This window comes from Trichoderma harzianum (genome assembly GCF_003025095.1).
Source record: "Trichoderma harzianum CBS 226.95 unplaced genomic scaffold M431scaffold_8, whole genome shotgun sequence".
Classification (NCBI taxonomy): Eukaryota; Fungi; Ascomycota; class Sordariomycetes; order Hypocreales; family Hypocreaceae; genus Trichoderma; species Trichoderma harzianum.
In genome coordinates, this window is record NW_020209256.1 from 96,626 (window position 1) to 112,931 (window position 16,306).

General features: G+C 52.6%; 4 protein-coding genes across 4 annotated transcripts; 3 read left to right on the plus strand and 1 right to left on the minus strand.

Moving 5' to 3' along the window:
• The first annotated feature begins 222 nt into the window (after positions 1 to 222).
• On the plus strand, positions 223 to 2,535 carry M431DRAFT_145790 (hypothetical protein). Its single transcript, XM_024912710.1, has 3 exons — positions 223 to 698; positions 762 to 962; positions 1,023 to 2,535. The coding sequence occupies exons 1-3, from the start codon at positions 424 to 426 to the stop codon at positions 2,275 to 2,277; spliced, it is 1,731 nt and encodes a 576-aa protein (XP_024772697.1). The 5' UTR covers positions 223 to 423; the 3' UTR covers positions 2,278 to 2,535.
• Positions 2,536 to 3,023: 488 nt separating this feature from the next.
• On the minus strand, positions 3,024 to 5,449 carry M431DRAFT_118482 (hypothetical protein). Its single transcript, XM_024912037.1, has 3 exons — positions 5,193 to 5,449; positions 3,572 to 5,082; positions 3,024 to 3,514 (listed from the first exon to the last, which is right to left on the minus strand). The coding sequence occupies exons 1-3, from the start codon at positions 5,236 to 5,238 to the stop codon at positions 3,233 to 3,235; spliced, it is 1,839 nt and encodes a 612-aa protein (XP_024772698.1). The 5' UTR covers positions 5,239 to 5,449; the 3' UTR covers positions 3,024 to 3,232.
• Positions 5,450 to 5,789: 340 nt separating this feature from the next.
• Positions 5,790 to 7,350, plus strand: M431DRAFT_17731 (hypothetical protein). Its single transcript, XM_024913086.1, has 2 exons — positions 5,790 to 6,256; positions 6,318 to 7,350. The coding sequence occupies exons 1-2, from the start codon at positions 5,907 to 5,909 to the stop codon at positions 7,045 to 7,047; spliced, it is 1,080 nt and encodes a 359-aa protein (XP_024772699.1). The 5' UTR covers positions 5,790 to 5,906; the 3' UTR covers positions 7,048 to 7,350.
• A 1,379-nt stretch (positions 7,351 to 8,729) lies between these two features.
• Positions 8,730 to 16,294, plus strand: M431DRAFT_509408 (hypothetical protein). The gene is made up of 3 exons (XM_024919284.1): positions 8,730 to 9,097; positions 9,162 to 15,163; positions 15,225 to 16,294. Exons 1-3 carry the CDS (start codon positions 8,908 to 8,910, stop codon positions 16,071 to 16,073), a joined length of 7,041 nt encoding a protein of 2,346 aa, XP_024772700.1. The 5' UTR covers positions 8,730 to 8,907; the 3' UTR covers positions 16,074 to 16,294.
• The last annotated feature ends 12 nt before the right edge of the window (positions 16,295 to 16,306 follow it).

Sequence of the window (16,306 nt, forward strand, 5' to 3'; positions counted from 1 at the left end):
CGAGGTGAAGCTGTACCTACATGAACCCCCATGACCCGCCTCCACACCGGGCCGCGCTTTGTGACGGTGCAAAGACCCACCCCAGTCGCGGGTTTCCCAAGTGCGCCGTCAGCTGAGGCAACCCTTGTCAATGGCCATGGCAATGCTGGACGACGGTTCCTTGGAGAAACAATTCCCTGGATGAGTTGTACTGGTAGAAGCCATTCGCTTTGATTGATTGTGCCGTGATCCGTTGGGCTGGAATCAGCGGTGGCCAAGGACTTTGAGACTGACTGTTTTGTGATGGCGTCGTCAAGGGAAAGAAGTATAAAGAGCCCGGGCATTCTGCGTCTCTGAAGGACTTTTCTTTTCAGTATCACTCTCAACAACAGCTTCCAGTGACTTTCAAGAGGCATCTCAAGAGGCATCAGAAACTCGGCTACAATGGCTTTGCAATCAGCCCTCCTCATGGGCTTGGCCGCCGTGGGAAGCGCCAGCTACATTCCTGCAACTCCTGCTCCTGCCAACTGCAGAGTTCTTCCTGGAGATTCAGACTGGCCTGCAACTTCTCAGTGGAATGCGCTCAACAAGACCATCAATGGACGCTTGATCGCCGCTGTTCCCCAGGCCAGTGCTTGCCACGATGCGCCGTTCAACAACTACAACGCTACATTCTGCGCACAGATTCAAGCCGGATGGAACGAGACCAAGTTGTACCAGTACGTTACTAGAAGCATAGCAGCACATATTGAGAAGATTCAAATAGACTGACATAATTTCAGCATCGATTCGCCCGCTGAGTTCTTGAACATGTACTTCGAGAACTACACTTGCGACCCCTTCACTCCTCGGTCCAAGCCTTGTAGTCTGGGTAACTACGCCAGCTACATTATCAACGTCACTGGAGCTGCCGATGTCCAGGCTGGTATCACCTTTGCCAAGCAGCACAATGTTCGCTTGAACATCAAGAACACTGGCCATGAGTGAGTAGATCAACAGCAACCCTACAGTTCCGAGAATGAAACTAACCAAGAAATCTTCAGCTACCTTGGAAAGAGCACTGGCAAGGGTGGTTTGACCTTCTGGACTCACAACCTCAAGTCTACCCAATACATCCCCAAGTACAGCTCTTCCTACTACAACGGCCCTGCTCTGAAGCTTGGCGCTGGTGTTGAGGGTTTCGAGGCTTACCTTGCTGCTTACAACTCCGGAAACCAAATCGTCGGTGGATCTTGCCCTACAGTCGGTATCTCTGGTGGTTACAGCCAGGGTGGTGGTCACTCTATGCTTATGCCTGCTTTCGGTCTTGCTGCTGATAACGTTCTCGAGTGGGAGGTCGTCACTGCTGATGGTAGCCACCTGATTGCTACTCCTACCCAGAACTCTGATCTCTACTGGGCTATTAGCGGTGGTGGTGGCGGCACCTTTGGTGTTGTCTTGTCCATGACTAGCCGAGTTCACAAGGACGGTATTGTTGGCGGCGCTTCTCTCGTCTTCGACGACAGCAAGGTTGGCAACGACGTTTTCTGGGAGGCTATCGGTGCTTTCCACACTCTTCTCCCCAACCTCGTCGACACTGGTAACGGTGCCACTTACGTCCTTACTCCTCACGAGTTCCTTACTCTGGCTTTCACCATGCCCGGCAAGGATCTTGACGGTGTCAACGCTCTGATGAAGCCATTCCTCGATGATCTTACCAACCGCGGCATTGAGTACCAATACGCTCCTCGCGTCTCTGCCAGCTACTACGATCACGTCTCCTTCTACCTGGGACCACTGCCCGAGGGTACTTCCGACTACGCTCCCTTCACCGGTAGCCGCATCATGCCCCGAGATCTCCTCCTTGACCCCAAGCAGAACCCCATCATCATGAACGCCCTTCGCAATGCTACCATGACTGAGGGCTATGCTCCTTTCCCCTGCCAGGCTTTCAACGTCTCTTACCAGGCTCATCCCGACAACGCTGTTCACCCCGCTTGGCGAACTGGCCTGTCTGTCTGCTTGACTCCTGGTGACTGGGACCCTACTGCTGCTCCCGCTGCCATGCAGGCTCGCCAGGACTACGCCGCCAACGTTCTGCAGCCCATGATTGATGCCGTCACCCCTGGCGGTGGTGTCTACCTCAACGAGGCCAACTACAAGCAGCACAACTGGCAGGAGGCCTTCCACGGCTCCAACTACCCCAAGCTTCTCTCAATCAAGAAGAAGTACGACCCCAACTCCCTTTTCTATGCTAACACTGCTGTCGGCAGTGAGGCCTGGACTGTGGACGGCAACAACAGACTTTGCCGCGCTTAAACTTGTGACTTTGTCTATTGATCATTGTTGGGAGACTCTGAGCAGAATGAGAGGATGATATGCTTGCCCTGGGATTGGGATATGAGACAGGAGTGGTATGGATACGCTGAGGTTTAGAGGCCCCCTTGTAACCCAAACCTCTGGGTAGCACGGATTATGGGTCATTGTTTTTCCTTTGCCTTCTACACTAGAAACAATTTTCCTTGCACTTAGATTATCAATGTAGTTGTGAGACAGAGGATCAATAATAATGTTGTGTTTTTTGCAAAATTATGCGTGTTTATTACTCAGTGTTACACTTTACTGACAGCCATAGATATGCAGTACACTCTATTAAACCTAGTCAAACACTCGTAGCTTAAATCTCTACTTAAAAGGGACTCTGTAAATTCAAGACTTCTTAATAACAACAGAGTTTATAATGACAAGCTTCCTTTTTTGGTTTGATGAACAATGAGCCAAATACGATCAAGATAGCATTCTAACTTAGTTGAGTCCCAGAGTTGGGCAGACGCCATTGCCGATAAGTCTTACAGCTTGTATCGAACTGACCTATTCCCCCCTTTCTTAACACAGCTGCTTCATCCTTCTTTAAATCATTGCAATATCACCTGACTTTGAATGTTTCCATTTTTGATGCTCTGGAGTTTCCATTACAACTAAGGTGTTTAGCTTGTTTTATTATTATTTTCTAGTGAAAGCTTTGAGGGACTTTTAGTAGCAACTAGGAATTAATTATAATTGAACGCGAAAGCAAGAAGATTTAGGACGTCTCCAGAAATATGTCAACTTCATTTTAATTGCTTGTGGGATCTCTTAGATATAAATGATATAGGAAAATGCTGCTACTAGAACCACCATCTTTTCAAACTAAATATATATATGTATCGTTATGTCGGCCATCATAAGTAAAACAAAAAGGAAAAAGAAAAGTCACTCAACACCACATTGACAATCAGTTAAATCCAAGGGGCTTAACAGAGTTGGTGTGGCCGTTTTCTTGCTTCACAATGCTAAGCCCGTCAGGGCCAACACTGGGTGTCGCGGACCCGGCGGAGACAGGGGTCATAGAACCAGAAGCAGTATAGTCGGGAGTTGCCCTTTGGCCCAATGACTGGAGGTATTCTTGCTGCATGCCCTTGTACTCGCTCGGATATGCAGGTGCGAATAGTCCTGAGAAAAAGCCCTTCTTGCGGTAAGTTTTGACGCCAAGGTCACCGAGTAGAGTGTCAATGTACTGTATGCAAGTCAGAATAAAGTTAAAAGGTTAAGAATGGGACAAAGGTCCGCTTACTGGGAGGAAGTCGTAGATAGCGTAGGCATGTTTTCGGCCCTGAGCAACATATCGCTTTCCGGTCCAGGTGTTCCATTCAGCAACTTCTTGTTCCATTTCTTCCTGAGATGGGACATCGTGGAGGCCGAGTAGGAAAGCGGTGCCCCAAAGAGCTTGTGTCTCAGATACTGTGGGAGTGAAAATGGAGTGAATGAATCCAGGGAAGGTGACTGAGCGATCTCCTTGAGCAGCGAGCTTAGGAACAATAAGGCGGCGATAGTGTCGACTAGGACCGTGCAGAAGCTTTCGTCCACCTGCCGTCAACTCTCGTTCAAACTTCTTCTCGCCAAAGGGGCTCTTCTTAAGGTAAGGTAGAAGCTCATCAACCGTCTTCTCAGCCTCTTCACCAAGCTTGGCCCACTTTTCGTCTTCTTCAGGGTTGGGCAGGAATCCAAGCTCTTGTTGCAGCTCTTCGCTGAAAACCTGGAATGACTTGTCGAACCCAGTGCACATAACAATGTAATCCGTCTGGAAGCTCTCGCCGTTTTTCAGATTGACAACGTTGCCGTTATCGAGTGATGCGATATCTGTCCTGTGAACGGTGCAGTCGCCGCGGTGGAAAGTCTTCCAGAAGAGAGGGACACTGGCTGCACCGAGACCTGCGTTCGCCCAGAAGATTCCGTTTCCTTCGGGACCGGGTCTGAGTTTTCTGGCATTTTCGGACTTGGAGTAGCCGGCGTGTCGATCAGCAATCCAGTTGACGATTAGCCAGAAGATGTAGACAAATCCCCGTCCCAGAAGAGTCCTTTGGAAAAACTGATGACCAGCACCATCAGTGCTCATGATGCTCATGCCCATCAATGCCATGAATCTGGTGGTGACCACGTCCATGGTGTTTCTAAGGCCGAGGAGAGTCGGAGGCATAATGGCCAGGGGTCCTGATCCATCTTCTCGGATAATCCAGTTAACCTTTTTGCCAGCATTCAGCAGGAAAAAGACTGTGTCGTAGGCTGACTTTGCTCCTCCGATGACAGTGGCAGTATTGATTTTTCCAAGCGCCTCCAGATGCACACCCATTTCGGAGGAGTGGATTACGGTAGAGGTAAAGTTGTTTCTCGGCCAAGCAGGTATGACAGGGTGTGAAGTTGCTCCCGAGGCGTAGATGAGCTTCTCGCACTCAATAGGAGCTTTGTCTTCAATCTCTAGACGCCATCCGCCAGACGACAGTCGAATGACACGAGTGACCCTAGTTCGCAGACGAGTTCGGCGGGTCAGATCATAGTCTTGGGCGAAATCGGTCAAGTAGTTGTGAATCGTTTCACCAGAAACATATCCATCGTCGGTGATGCCTTCATGTTTCATGGGATAGAAGGAATATTCGAACAATCCATGTTTGATTTGTGCGTAGAGACCCGGGTAAAGTTTATCGGTTGCCCATACACCACCGAATGAGCTTTGCTCATCGATAATAACAAGATTGGTCGTCGGCGCGAAGTCGAGGTAGGTTTTCGCAGAAATTAGACCATTCCAGCCTACACGCCACACAAGTTGGCCAGTATCAGCTGTGTTTCGAGGTGCAAACAGAGTGTGTGCTTGTGCTCAGAATGTGTAGGCAGGGGTGTGCCAGGAGTTTAGTGCTTACCAGCGCCAACGACGATAACGTCGACTTTCTCCGCTGTAGAGTCCATGACTGGCGATAAACGTCTGGGGAAGCGGCGTTTATAGATCTAGCACGTGCAAAAATACTAAGTTGGTTAATTGCCAGTCGAATTCATCTCTTAATGAGCTTCAGTGCACGATGAGCCTGCTAGTTTACTCTTTATATCAATCGACCCTCTGTCATCAAGCCCAAGAGTCGACTACTGCTTATGATGGAACATACGAAAATCATGGTCAAGTCGTATGATTCGCTGCTTGGAATTTTAGTTTATCTGTGAGCTCAGCAAACGAATGCGAAAATCCCGGTCTTATGGCTGACGATGCCGCACGGGCGACCTCGGACCGCAGCGGGGGCCTCCGGCCCGCCAGGAACTCGGAGCTCAACGGTCTTACACCAAGCTGCAAGGTCAAACACCACGAATGCTAAGGGAATTTTGATGTCAGCTCGGCATCCTGACAGCGCAGTTGATGTGCGTTTGCCTAAACGATCGCGCTTCTCGTAGTTTTGCTCTCCGCAGCATGCTAGTATAAACAAAGATGCCATCCTCTCACACGAAACAAGACCCTTACCGGAGTCGCCCAAAAATCGAAACGGAACCGCTAGTTGCCCACTCGTACTCGTACCGTACGTATCGACTTACTGCTGTTGCAGTGCCCTAACGCAACTTGCAAGGACCAAAAAATTATCACTTTAGTCATGGCCTTGGTCGACGCTTACTACGTCTTCAGGGCCTTTACTGGCCTTGGGTTTTACTCGCAATGGATTGTCATGATGCAGAACGGCTCTTTCATGACAATGCTTTGGACCAATCTGAAAGGAGTGTTTCCCACTGGCACCCCTGTCAAGACTTCCTGGACAGGCATTTGGCCCGTTGACTTTGTTCTCGGCCTGCTAGTTGTCTTTTTTGGCGCCGTCAACAACGTGGCAGACTTGAGCGATCTTGGTCCATTCCTGATGCTGGTGGATCTCGTCTTTGCACTGGTTGTCTTCAACATCATGACATTGGTTGAAGATCGACGAAACAGGAAAACAGGTCCACTGAGATAGTATGTTTATTCCACTACAACCCAACTTACGACTCCAGACTAATCTGTAATTGTTGATAAGTCCGGCGGTATGGCAGTTCTTGTGGAACTGGTGTGGCGCGGCTTCCGTGCTCCCCGTGTATTGCCACCTGTACGTGTCCAAGAGACTAGGCAGCAAGACTTCGCTCCTCTCAAACGACCAGGCCCAGGCCCTACCACTTACGGCACTCTGGAGTATCGTCATTTCGCTCCCGCTCTTGCTTCCTTCAGCCCTGGGAGCCCAGCCGTTTGATATCCAGGATGGCGTGGTAGTCTGGTTCTTTGGCCCTTTCTTCCTGGGCCTGTTCCAAGACCTTGTCAGCGTCCTGTTTTCTGGAGAAAACTACAAGGGAATTCGCAAGCCAGTGACTCTCGCTTACTGGATTGTTGGCCTCACCAGCGCTGTGGTCCACATTGGAGTTGCAGTGTGGGCTTACACTGCTCCCGAGTTATCGTGGTATCGCGTTTACTGGCCTAATCATGCTGCTGTCATAGCTGACAGCCCGACTTACATGACTGAAGGTGCAATGCTCTTCATGCAATATGACCATGTCCTCATCTACCTGTGTGTGATCGGCATGGGGCTGTACATGCTCAGTCCTCAGAAGGCTATAACTTCTACCTTTCTGGGAGAGAAGATCAGGGCGGGCTGGCCGATGGTAAAACTCACTGCCATTACCGCAGCTGCAGGGCCCGGAGCGGGTCTGGCATGGCTGATGTGCCACAGGGAAGGGGAGTTGGATGCGGCAGCCGAACAGAGGAAACGCAGATGAATAGGCGAATTTGTTTTGTTGAACACTAGCAGGAATTGCCGTAGCTGGGGCTCGGATGGTTAATGACCGAGAGGCGGAAGTCTAGCCCGTAGGAGCTGCATGTAAGCGAAGTAAGCAAGGGGACATGGGGCTGTATCGTTGAACACGGTGGATACAGTAATGGAGGATGTGGCTGAGAGGTATATTTTGGCATAATAGGAATTCCTTATATGTACAGATAATGCAACATGCATGCATGAAACAGACTGATACCTTCCTAGAGCATTGGTAGTTTGTGATGTTGTTGGCGAACAATCAAACCTCTCTATTGGCAACAGTTGTCGTTGGCTTCCTTAGCCATGGTACGATACAATCTATGTGAAATCTATTCGAGAACAAACTTCCGCTGTTATGTAACAAACAACCAAGATTCTCCATCTTTGTAAGAACATGGATCATCCTATCTACGTGAGAGCAAATCTACTGTATTGATAGCCTGGTAGTTGTAGATGGTGGCGAAAACTATACAGAAATCAGTCGACCAAATATTACCCCGGTCTAACTCTACTTTAACACGAATCTTTCTGCACAGAGTTTGAAAATAATAAACAACCTGTAAAAATTTCAATTTCCCATTTTCAATCTTTTCTTTGTTATCTGATTCCGATCTTCCATTGGATCATCAATTATCAATGTTACTCCCGGGTAATTCTAATCTTCACATGTAAGCGTGGCGGTTATTTTGTCGACATCGTTCTCGATTTCCCATTCCGTACCTTGATAGCACTATTCGGAACCGCTTGCTCCGCTTACTAGGTTTAGAGTATTATATGTGACAAATGGGTGTGTAACTTACTGGTAATCGATGCATGCACAGTAACGCGAACATGTGGCCGGGATGCATGTACCTGTCATTTCGTAATGGTACATAATCGCCTCCGTACCCCTGCGATCTGGGATAGATAAGATGAGAGCGCTTATTCGCGCAAACTGCGCACTCCCTCCCGGTCTCCAGGGTCTCGGAGCGGGTCGAAGCGTTGCTCGGACACGAGAGAAGCTGTGCTGATGGGATGCTAGCCCCGATGAGGCAGCCCCGATCTGATCTGTGGATCCAAGGGCGCGCAATTCAAGTGCGTCTTACACCGGAGGAGGAGGATCGCCGCAGCTTTGGAGGCTTGGGAGTCAAGGGCCGCGGATCGTGGGGTGGCAGGGGTAGAACATTGGCGAAGGCCCTCGTGGCTCTGGTTTGTAAGGAAGTGCCGTCAGCCCCCTTCAGACAAGGCCAGTAACTGTAAACTGTAACACTAGACTGGACGGCTTCCTACCGTACATGCATAAGACCCTGCATCTAACACTTGACCCGCTGGGCGGAACTGATACTAGCATACTCGGTGATCCGTATATTCGCACTCCGCGAGGCGTATGGAGTCATCTCGGACGGCGGGAGCTTGTAACGCAGCCGCCGTGCTTACACTTGGCCAACGGCTTATCGGATTTGCGCAGCGCAGTATCTGTCTATCAGATTGAGAGGCAGACGGGCACCGCTCCGGAGCGGCATACGCCGTAGTACCTTAGATGTCGCAGATTTGTGAGATATGTGATAGCCATGTAGGAGTCAAACAATGAATGACAATAGGTATAATAGTCTCGTCATGGCCGCTTCCAAAGTGAACTGAATTCTCTCCATCCCCCCCACAAGATCAATCAACTTACACACAGCCTTGGTGCAGAGCACCCTCGCAAACAACTCCAGAAGCTCCAAAGCCCTGAAACCTTCTCTTCGAAAGCTTCGATTTCGTTTTGAAAACGCAACTCGACAAGTCAACCCCACCTGAATAACTTTTGTATCCCCCAAATACATCTATTATTCAAGACTTCAAGATGCCTGCCGTTACTCGAAACGCTAGCCCTTCTTCCCAGTCGTCTTTTGACGGTCTGCACAACTCTGATACGTCCCCATCCAGCGCTGCCTCTTCCGCTGGCGATGACGAGTATGCTGCCGCCTCTTTCCCCGACTACGCTGAGAAGCCTCTCGATGAACAATTGGAGCCAATTGCTGTTGTTGGCATGGGTACGTATTGCTCTTGATTTCCACTTTCGACTTTCACGAATTGAGTTGCTTACTCCCCTTACAGGTTGCCGTCTGCCCGGCGATGTCAAGTCTGCTTCCGAATTCTGGGACCTCATGATGAGCAAGGGCACTGGTAACACGCCCAAGGTCCCTTCGACTCGATTCAACATCGATGCCCACATCCACAAGAACAACGACCGACCTGGAAGCTTCGGTGTCCTTGGTGGATACTTCCTCAAGGATGATCTTGCGGACTTCGATCCCGGTTTGTTCGGTATCACCCCCGTCGAGGCCATGTGGATGGACCCTCAGCAGCGAAAGCTGCTCGAGGTTGTCTACGAGGCTCTCGAGTCCGGTGGTATCTCCCTCGAGAAGATTGCTGGCACCCGAACTGCCGTCTTCGCCGCCAGCTTCACTGCTGATTGGCAGCAGATGGCCTTCAAGGAGCACTCTTTCCGTCACTCCTTGGCTGCCACCGGTGTCGACACTGGTATCATCAGCAACCGTATCAGCCACGTCTTCAACCTCAACGGTCCTAGCATCATGTGCAACACTGCTTGCTCATCTTCTGTCTACGCCCTCCACAACGCTTGCAACGCCCTCCGAAACAAGGAGTGTGAGGGTGCCATCGTCGGTGGTGTTAACCTGATCATCACTGTTGACCAGCACATGAACACTGCCAAGCTTGGTGTCTTGTCCCCCACTTCGACTTGCCACACCTTCGATGCCTCTGCTGATGGTTATGGCCGTGCTGATGCTGTCGGTGCCGTCTACCTGAAGCGTCTCTCGGATGCTATCCGTGACGGTGACCCAATCCGTGGTGTTATTCGATCCAGTGCTACCAACTCCAACGGCAAGGTCCCTGCTGCTGGTATCACCCACCCCAACCGTGATGGTCAGGCTCATGTCATTGCCGCTGCCTACAAGCGCGGTGGTGATCTCGATCCCCGTCTGACTGGTTACTTTGAGTGCCACGGTACTGGTACCGCCGTCGGTGACCCTCTCGAGGTCAACGCCGTTTCCATTGCCATGAACCAGGATCGCAAGCCTGGTGAGGAGCCTCTGTGGATCGGTGCAGTTAAGACAAACATTGGCCACTCTGAAGCTGCTAGTGGTCTGTCTGCCCTCATCAAGGCCATCATGATTGTCGAGCGTGGTGTTATCCCCGCCACCCGCGGTCTTGTCAACCCCAGCCCTGCCATCAAGTGGGATGAGTGGAAGGTCAAGGTCCCTACCGATGCCGTTGCCTTCCCTCGTCACCTCCCCGTCCGTCGTGTTTCCATCAACTCTTTCGGATACGGTGGTACCAACGCTCACGTTATCGTTGAGGGCACCGACTCTCTGACTCGCAACGCCCCTGCCTACACCTATACGGACAGCTGGGCTCAGCAGCCAAAGACCACCGGTCGCCGCCGTGCTCTTGAGCGTAACCGCCCTTTCTTGCTGCCTTTCTCTGCTCACGACAAGGCCACTGTTCGCCGCAACATTGACGCTCACGGCAAGGTTGCTTCCAAGTACAGCCTGCTTGATCTTTCTTACACTCTGGGTAACCGCCGCAGCAACCTTGCTAGCAAGGGTTTCGCTGTCGCCAGCTACAACTCTCTGACCAAGGTCTTTGAGAATGTTGGCGAGAACTTCACCTTTGCTGACAAGAAGAACATCCGCTCTGTCGGCTTTGTCTTCACCGGTCAGGGTGCCCAGTGGGCTCGCATGGGTGCTGACTTGATGGCTTACTGCCCTTCATTCCTCCGCTCCATTCGTGCTCTTGACCTCGTCCTTGAGGAGCTTCCTGATGGCCCCGAGTGGTCCATTGAGGACGTTCTCCTGGAGCACGCCGAGACCTCCCCCATCAGCGATGCCGAGTTCTCTCAGCCCCTCTGCACTGCTATCCAGATCGCCACTGTTCAGCTGCTCCGATCTTGGGGTGTCACCCCCAAGGTCACCGTTGGTCACTCTTCTGGTGAGATTGCCGCTTCTTACGCTGCTGGCTTGGTCTCTGCCGATGAGGCCATTGTTGCTGCCTACTACCGTGGTAAGGTTGCTCGTGATGTCAACACTGGCGGTGCCATGATGGCCGTTGGCCTCGGCGCTGAGGCTGTTGAGAAGTACCTGGCCGAGTACCAGGGCAAGGTTGTAGTTGCTTGTCACAACTCCCCTGCTCTTGTTACCCTGTCTGGTGACGGTGATGCTCTTGAGCTCGTCCGGGCCAAGCTTGACGCTGACGGTGTCTTTGCCCGTCCTGTCAAGACCAACGGCAAGGCCTACCACTCCCACCACATGGCTCCTGTCGCCGAGAAGTATGAGGCGATGGTCCGAGCCACCAAGGAGAAGGTCAAGGGCAGCCTTCCTCTGGCTACCAACGCCAAGATGGTCTCATCTGTTTACAACAAGATCCTCGGCGATGAGGATGTCGTTGACGAGACTTACTGGAGTGCCAACCTTCGCAGCCCTGTCCTGTTCGACCAGGCTGTCACCACCATCCTGGCTGCTGAGGAATTCTCCGATGTCGACCTGTTCATCGAGATTGGCCCTCACTCCGCCATGGCCGGCCCCATCAAGCAGATCAAGGCTGCTGTCAAGAACGACAAGATTGAGTACATTCCTACTCTCTTGCGTGGCAAGAACTGTGCCGAGCAGCTCCTCAAGACTGCCGGTGAGCTCTTCCTCCGCAGCTACCCTGTGAACATGGAGAAGATCTCCAACGCCTACGTTGACCAGCGTGGTAGCAATGGCAAGGCCCTCAAGGGACAAACCATTGTCGATCTCCCTCCCTACCAGTGGAACTACACTCGACCCTTCTGGGCCGAGAGCCGTAGCTCTCAGGAGCAGCGTCTGCCCAAGTACCCTCGTCACGATGTCCTCGGACAGCTGGTCGTTGGTAACTCACTGGCTGAGCCCACCTGGCGCAACATGCTCCGTATCCGCGATCTGCCTTGGCTCAAGCACCACCACCTCGGTGGTGAGTCTGTCTTCCCTGCTGCCGGCTACTTCGCCATGGCCATTGAAGCCATCCGCCAGATCAACGAGACGAGTGCTAACCCCGTCAACATTGAGAGCTATGTTATCCGCGACGTGTCTATCAAGACTGCTCTCGTGACCCCCGATGATGATGATGGTATTGAGGTCCTCTTCAACATGCGCCCATCCATCATCGGTGCTGGCTGGTGGGACTGGAACGTCTCATCTGTCGACTCTGAGCGTGTCAAGAAGGACCACATGTCCGGCAGCATCAGCATCAACACTCGCCCTCGCGGCAAGACTCCTCGCTCTGTTCCTCACCTGCCTCAGCGTGCTACTGGCAAGGCTTGGAACCAGGCTCTGCGCGAGGTTGGTTTCGACTACGGCCCGACCTTCCAGGACATGGATGACATCCGCTTCGATGGCCGAAACTACCAGGCCGCCTCTTCAACCAACATCAAGCAGGTTGTTGACGAGACCCTGGGCGAGTCCCGATACATCCTGCACCCTGCTGTTATCGACTCTACTCTGCAGCTCGCCATCGCTGCCATCTACGCTGGTCGCACCAACGCCATGGACTGTGGTGTCGTGCCCGTCCAGGTTGATGAGGTCGCCATCTGGCCTCCCACCGAGGAGCAGCTCAAGGTGCAGAAGGCCTCCGCCTATGCTACTGTCCACCGCCGTGGTCTCCGTACTTCGGAGAGTAACGTCCAGATGGTTGCTGCTGACGGCGAGCTGATCATGGAGCTCACCAACATGCGCGCCACTGCCTACGAGGCTGCTGTTCCTCAGAAGGCTGAGAGTGCTCTTGAGGAGGCTCCTTACGGTGAGATGTCTTGGGAACTTGACGTCGATGCCGTCGAGAACAGGACTGGCCTCAGCGCTCCTGAGCTGGTCAACCTTGCTCTCTTCAAGTACCCCAGCTACAAGTCTATTGAGCTGGGTGCTAAGAACGCCGCTGCCATCCTCAGCCAGAACCCCCAGGCCTCTTACACCATCGTCGCCGTCTCTGAGGAGGAAGCTGAGGCTGCCAAGCCCATTGTTGCTCCTTACCACAACGCCAAGATTGTCGTTGTTGACCCTGCCCAGGAGCTCGAGGCCCAGGGCCTCAAGAAGGAGTCTTTCGATATCCTCGTCGCTGGTGGTGCCGTGTCCCTGGACAGCCTCCTGAAGGCTGGAGCTACTGCCATTGGCGCCGGTGTCTCTGTCGCCAAGAAGGCTGAGGAGGCTACCAAGACCGACAAGCACTCTGTGCAGCTGGTCTACCGCACTACCCAGAGCTCCATTGTCTCTCCTGTGAGAACTGCCCTCGAGGCTCTTGGCTGGGAGGTTACTCTCTCCAGCCTCGAGGCTTCTCTGACCTCTGCTGTTCCTGAGCATGTCGTCGTCCTGGCTGACTTTGAGGGCCCTGTTCTGTTCACTCTCAAGGAGCAGGAGTTTGCCGCCATCCAGAACATCATTGCTAAGACCTCTAACCTTCTCTGGGTCAGCACTGGTGCTATTCTCGAGGGTAAGAAGCCCGAGTATGCCATGATCTCTGGTCTTGCTCGTGCCATTACCTCCGAGCAGGCTTCCATTGACTTCCGCACCCTTGACGTCGATCTCGACAACGTCAAGCCCGAGCAGACTGTCAAGGCCATCACCAAGATTGCCCAGCTCCAAGTGGCCAAGGCTGAGGAGCTCCCTGAGCGCGAGTTTGTCCTGTCCAACGGCAAGACTTACATCAGCCGACTTGTCCGCACCAAGGGCCTGAACAATGTCTACACTGGAGCCAACAAGGCTGAGGATGTCAAGTTCACCTTTGGTGAGCGCATTCACGGCAAGGCTCTCCGCAACAAGGTCGTCTTCCAGAAGGATGACTCCGCACCTGAGGTCAAGTCTGGCCACGTCGAGGTTGAGGTTCTGAGCAGCGGTCTCACCAAGGAGGGCGTTCTCGTCATCAACGGTGTTGACTATGCCACCACCTTCAGCCACGAGATTGGCGGTGTTGTCAAGCGAGTTGGATCTGGCGCCTCTGGCTTCCAGGTTGGTGACAAGGTTGTTGGATTCAGCATTGGCCGCTTTGACAGCTACCAGCAAGTCCCGGCTACGCTGCTTCACAAGGTTGCCAGCGGTGATGATCTCACTGGCATTGTCAGCAGCCTGACTGCTTATGCCGCTGCTCTGCATGGACTCCAGACTCTTGCCTCCGTTCAACACGACGAGAACGTTCTCGTCCTCGGCAACTCTGGTTTCGCCGGTGCTGCCGCCATCAAGGTTGCCCAGCTCAAGGGCGCCACCGTCTACGCTGTGGCCAAGACTGATGACGAGGCTGCCTTCTTGGAGAAGCAGTTCGGCCTCAAGACCGAGAACATCCTCCGTCCTTCCAACGGCCTGGTCTCTGAGCAGCTTGAGAAGCTCACCAACGGCCACGGTGCCGATGTTGTCTTCAGCGCTGGCAGCGTTGACTCTAACGATGCTCACGAGGCCTGGCGTACCATTGCTTCTTTCGGTCGCTTCGTTGACAGCGGTCGCAAGGACAACCTCAGCCGCAGCGTCCTTGACGGTATCCCCGTCCAGAAGAGCGCCAGCTATCTTCCCTTCGACATCATCGAGGCTCTGGGCTCTAAGCCCCAGCTTCTGGCTAGACTCCTGCCTGCCATCGTTGAGATTGCTAAGCAGCCTTCTGCCGCTCCTGGCGCCACCAAGGCCATCGAGCTGGCTGACCTTGACAAGGCTGTTGCTGCTTACTCCGATGCCTTTGGCTCAGTCAAGTCTGTTGTCGAGTACCAGGCCTCTGTGACGCCCATCCAGACTCTGCCTACCCGCACCAAGCTTCAGTTCAACGCTGACTCTACTTACCTGCTTGTCGGATGCTTGGGTGGTCTCGGTCGTAGCTTGACCTCGTGGATGATGGAATCTGGAGCTCGCCGCTTCACTTTCCTCTCCCGATCTGGTGCGGACCAACCCTCCGCTGCCAAGCTGGTCGCCGACCTTGAGGCTGCCGGAGCCATCGTCCAGGTTGTCCGCGGTGACGCCACTTCTCGCGACGATGTTGTCCGTGCTGTCAACGGCATCCCTGCCGAGAACCCTATCAAGGGTGTTGTCCATGCTGCCATGGTTCTGAGAGTAAGTTAACAATCTGAAAGTTCTCAAAGATAGTATAAACATGACTAACCTTAATCAACAGGATGCTCTCTTCCACTCCATGACCTACGAGGCCTGGAAGCAGTCTACTAACCCCAAGGTTGTCGGCGCCCAGAACCTTCACTCCGTTCTGGCCGAGACTCCTCTTGACTTCTTCGTCATGACCTCTTCCGTCTCAGGTATTCTGGGTACTCCCGGCCAGGGCAACTATGCTGCTGCCAACGCCTACCTCGACTCCCTTGCCCGCTTCCGCCACACCCAGTCTAAGGCTCCTGCCACCTCCGTTGTCCTGCCTATGGTTCTCGGTGTTGGTGTCGTTGCTGAGAACGTTGAGCTTGAGGATGCCCTTAAGCGCAAGGGTATGTACGGTGTTGATGAGGAGCACCTCCTCCAGTCCTTCGAGGCTGCCATGATCTCCAACACTCTGGAGACTGTTCCTGACCACGTTGTTGTCGGTCTTGACCCTGCTCTGCTGCAGAAGGCCGTCAACGATGCCGCTGCTGTTGATAGCTTCTGGCTCGAGGACGCCCGCTTCAGCCACATGGTCCACGACATCAACTCCTCTGCCGATGACGCCGGTGCTGGTGCCGGTGGCCAGAGCATTGTCGCTACCATCAAGGCCGCCGAGACCCTCGCTGAGGCTATCACTGCTGTCAACGAGCACTTTGTTGACAAGTTGGCTCGCATGCTCATGCTCAACCCTGAAGATGTCGACCCTGAGAACGGTTCCATTGCCTCTTATGGTATCGACTCCATGATTGGTGCTGAGCTGCGAAACTGGATCTTCAAGGAGTACAAGATGGACGTGCCCTTCCAGCAGCTGCTTGGACCTACTTTGACCATCTGCAAGTTTGCCGCCCAGGTCTGCGCTGCCCAGGGACGTGAGGCGTAAGAGGATGATGCATGCTATAATGAACGAAAATAGTTCGATCAACGGAGATGGATGAAACGCTGTGGGGGCGTGCAGTCACATTGATGTGATCGGCCAAAAAAAAAGAAGTAATAGATAAAATGGTTTCCTTTTTCTCTTTTTTCCAATTGCATAACGATATATCAATTCCTTTTTCTTCTTAATATATAGACAGTCAGATTGATAGTTTATGAATAAAGCGTTTTTTTTTTTTT

What these genes read in the sequence shown, in the direction of transcription:
- M431DRAFT_118482 (XM_024912037.1), bottom strand. Translation starts at nt 5,238, where the DNA reads ATGGACTCTACAGCGGAGAAAGTCGACGTTATCGTCGTTGGCGCTG. An exon ending in CGTTATCGTCGTTGGCGCTG is followed by an intron (nt 5,083 to 5,192) that starts GTAAGCACTAAA and finishes TGTGGCGTGTAG; the next exon opens with GCTGGAATGGTCTAATTTCT. An exon ending in CTATCTACGACTTCCTCCCA is followed by an intron (nt 3,515 to 3,571) that starts GTAAGCGGACCT and finishes ACTTGCATACAG; the next exon opens with TACATTGACACTCTACTCGG.
- M431DRAFT_17731 (XM_024913086.1), top strand. Translation starts at nt 5,907, where the DNA reads ATGGCCTTGGTCGACGCTTACTACGTCTTCAGGGCCTTTACTGGCCTT. An exon ending in AAAACAGGTCCACTGAGATA is followed by an intron (nt 6,257 to 6,317) that starts GTATGTTTATTC and finishes ATTGTTGATAAG; the next exon opens with TCCGGCGGTATGGCAGTTCT.
- M431DRAFT_509408 (XM_024919284.1), top strand. Translation starts at nt 8,908, where the DNA reads ATGCCTGCCGTTACTCGAAACGCTAGCCCTTCTTCCCAGTCGTCTTTT. An exon ending in AATTGCTGTTGTTGGCATGG is followed by an intron (nt 9,098 to 9,161) that starts GTACGTATTGCT and finishes CTCCCCTTACAG; the next exon opens with GTTGCCGTCTGCCCGGCGAT. An exon ending in ATGCTGCCATGGTTCTGAGA is followed by an intron (nt 15,164 to 15,224) that starts GTAAGTTAACAA and finishes CTTAATCAACAG; the next exon opens with GATGCTCTCTTCCACTCCAT.
- M431DRAFT_145790 (XM_024912710.1), top strand. Translation starts at nt 424, where the DNA reads ATGGCTTTGCAATCAGCCCTCCTCATGGGCTTGGCCGCCGTGGGAAGC. An exon ending in AACGAGACCAAGTTGTACCA is followed by an intron (nt 699 to 761) that starts GTACGTTACTAG and finishes ACATAATTTCAG; the next exon opens with CATCGATTCGCCCGCTGAGT. An exon ending in ATCAAGAACACTGGCCATGA is followed by an intron (nt 963 to 1,022) that starts GTGAGTAGATCA and finishes AGAAATCTTCAG; the next exon opens with CTACCTTGGAAAGAGCACTG.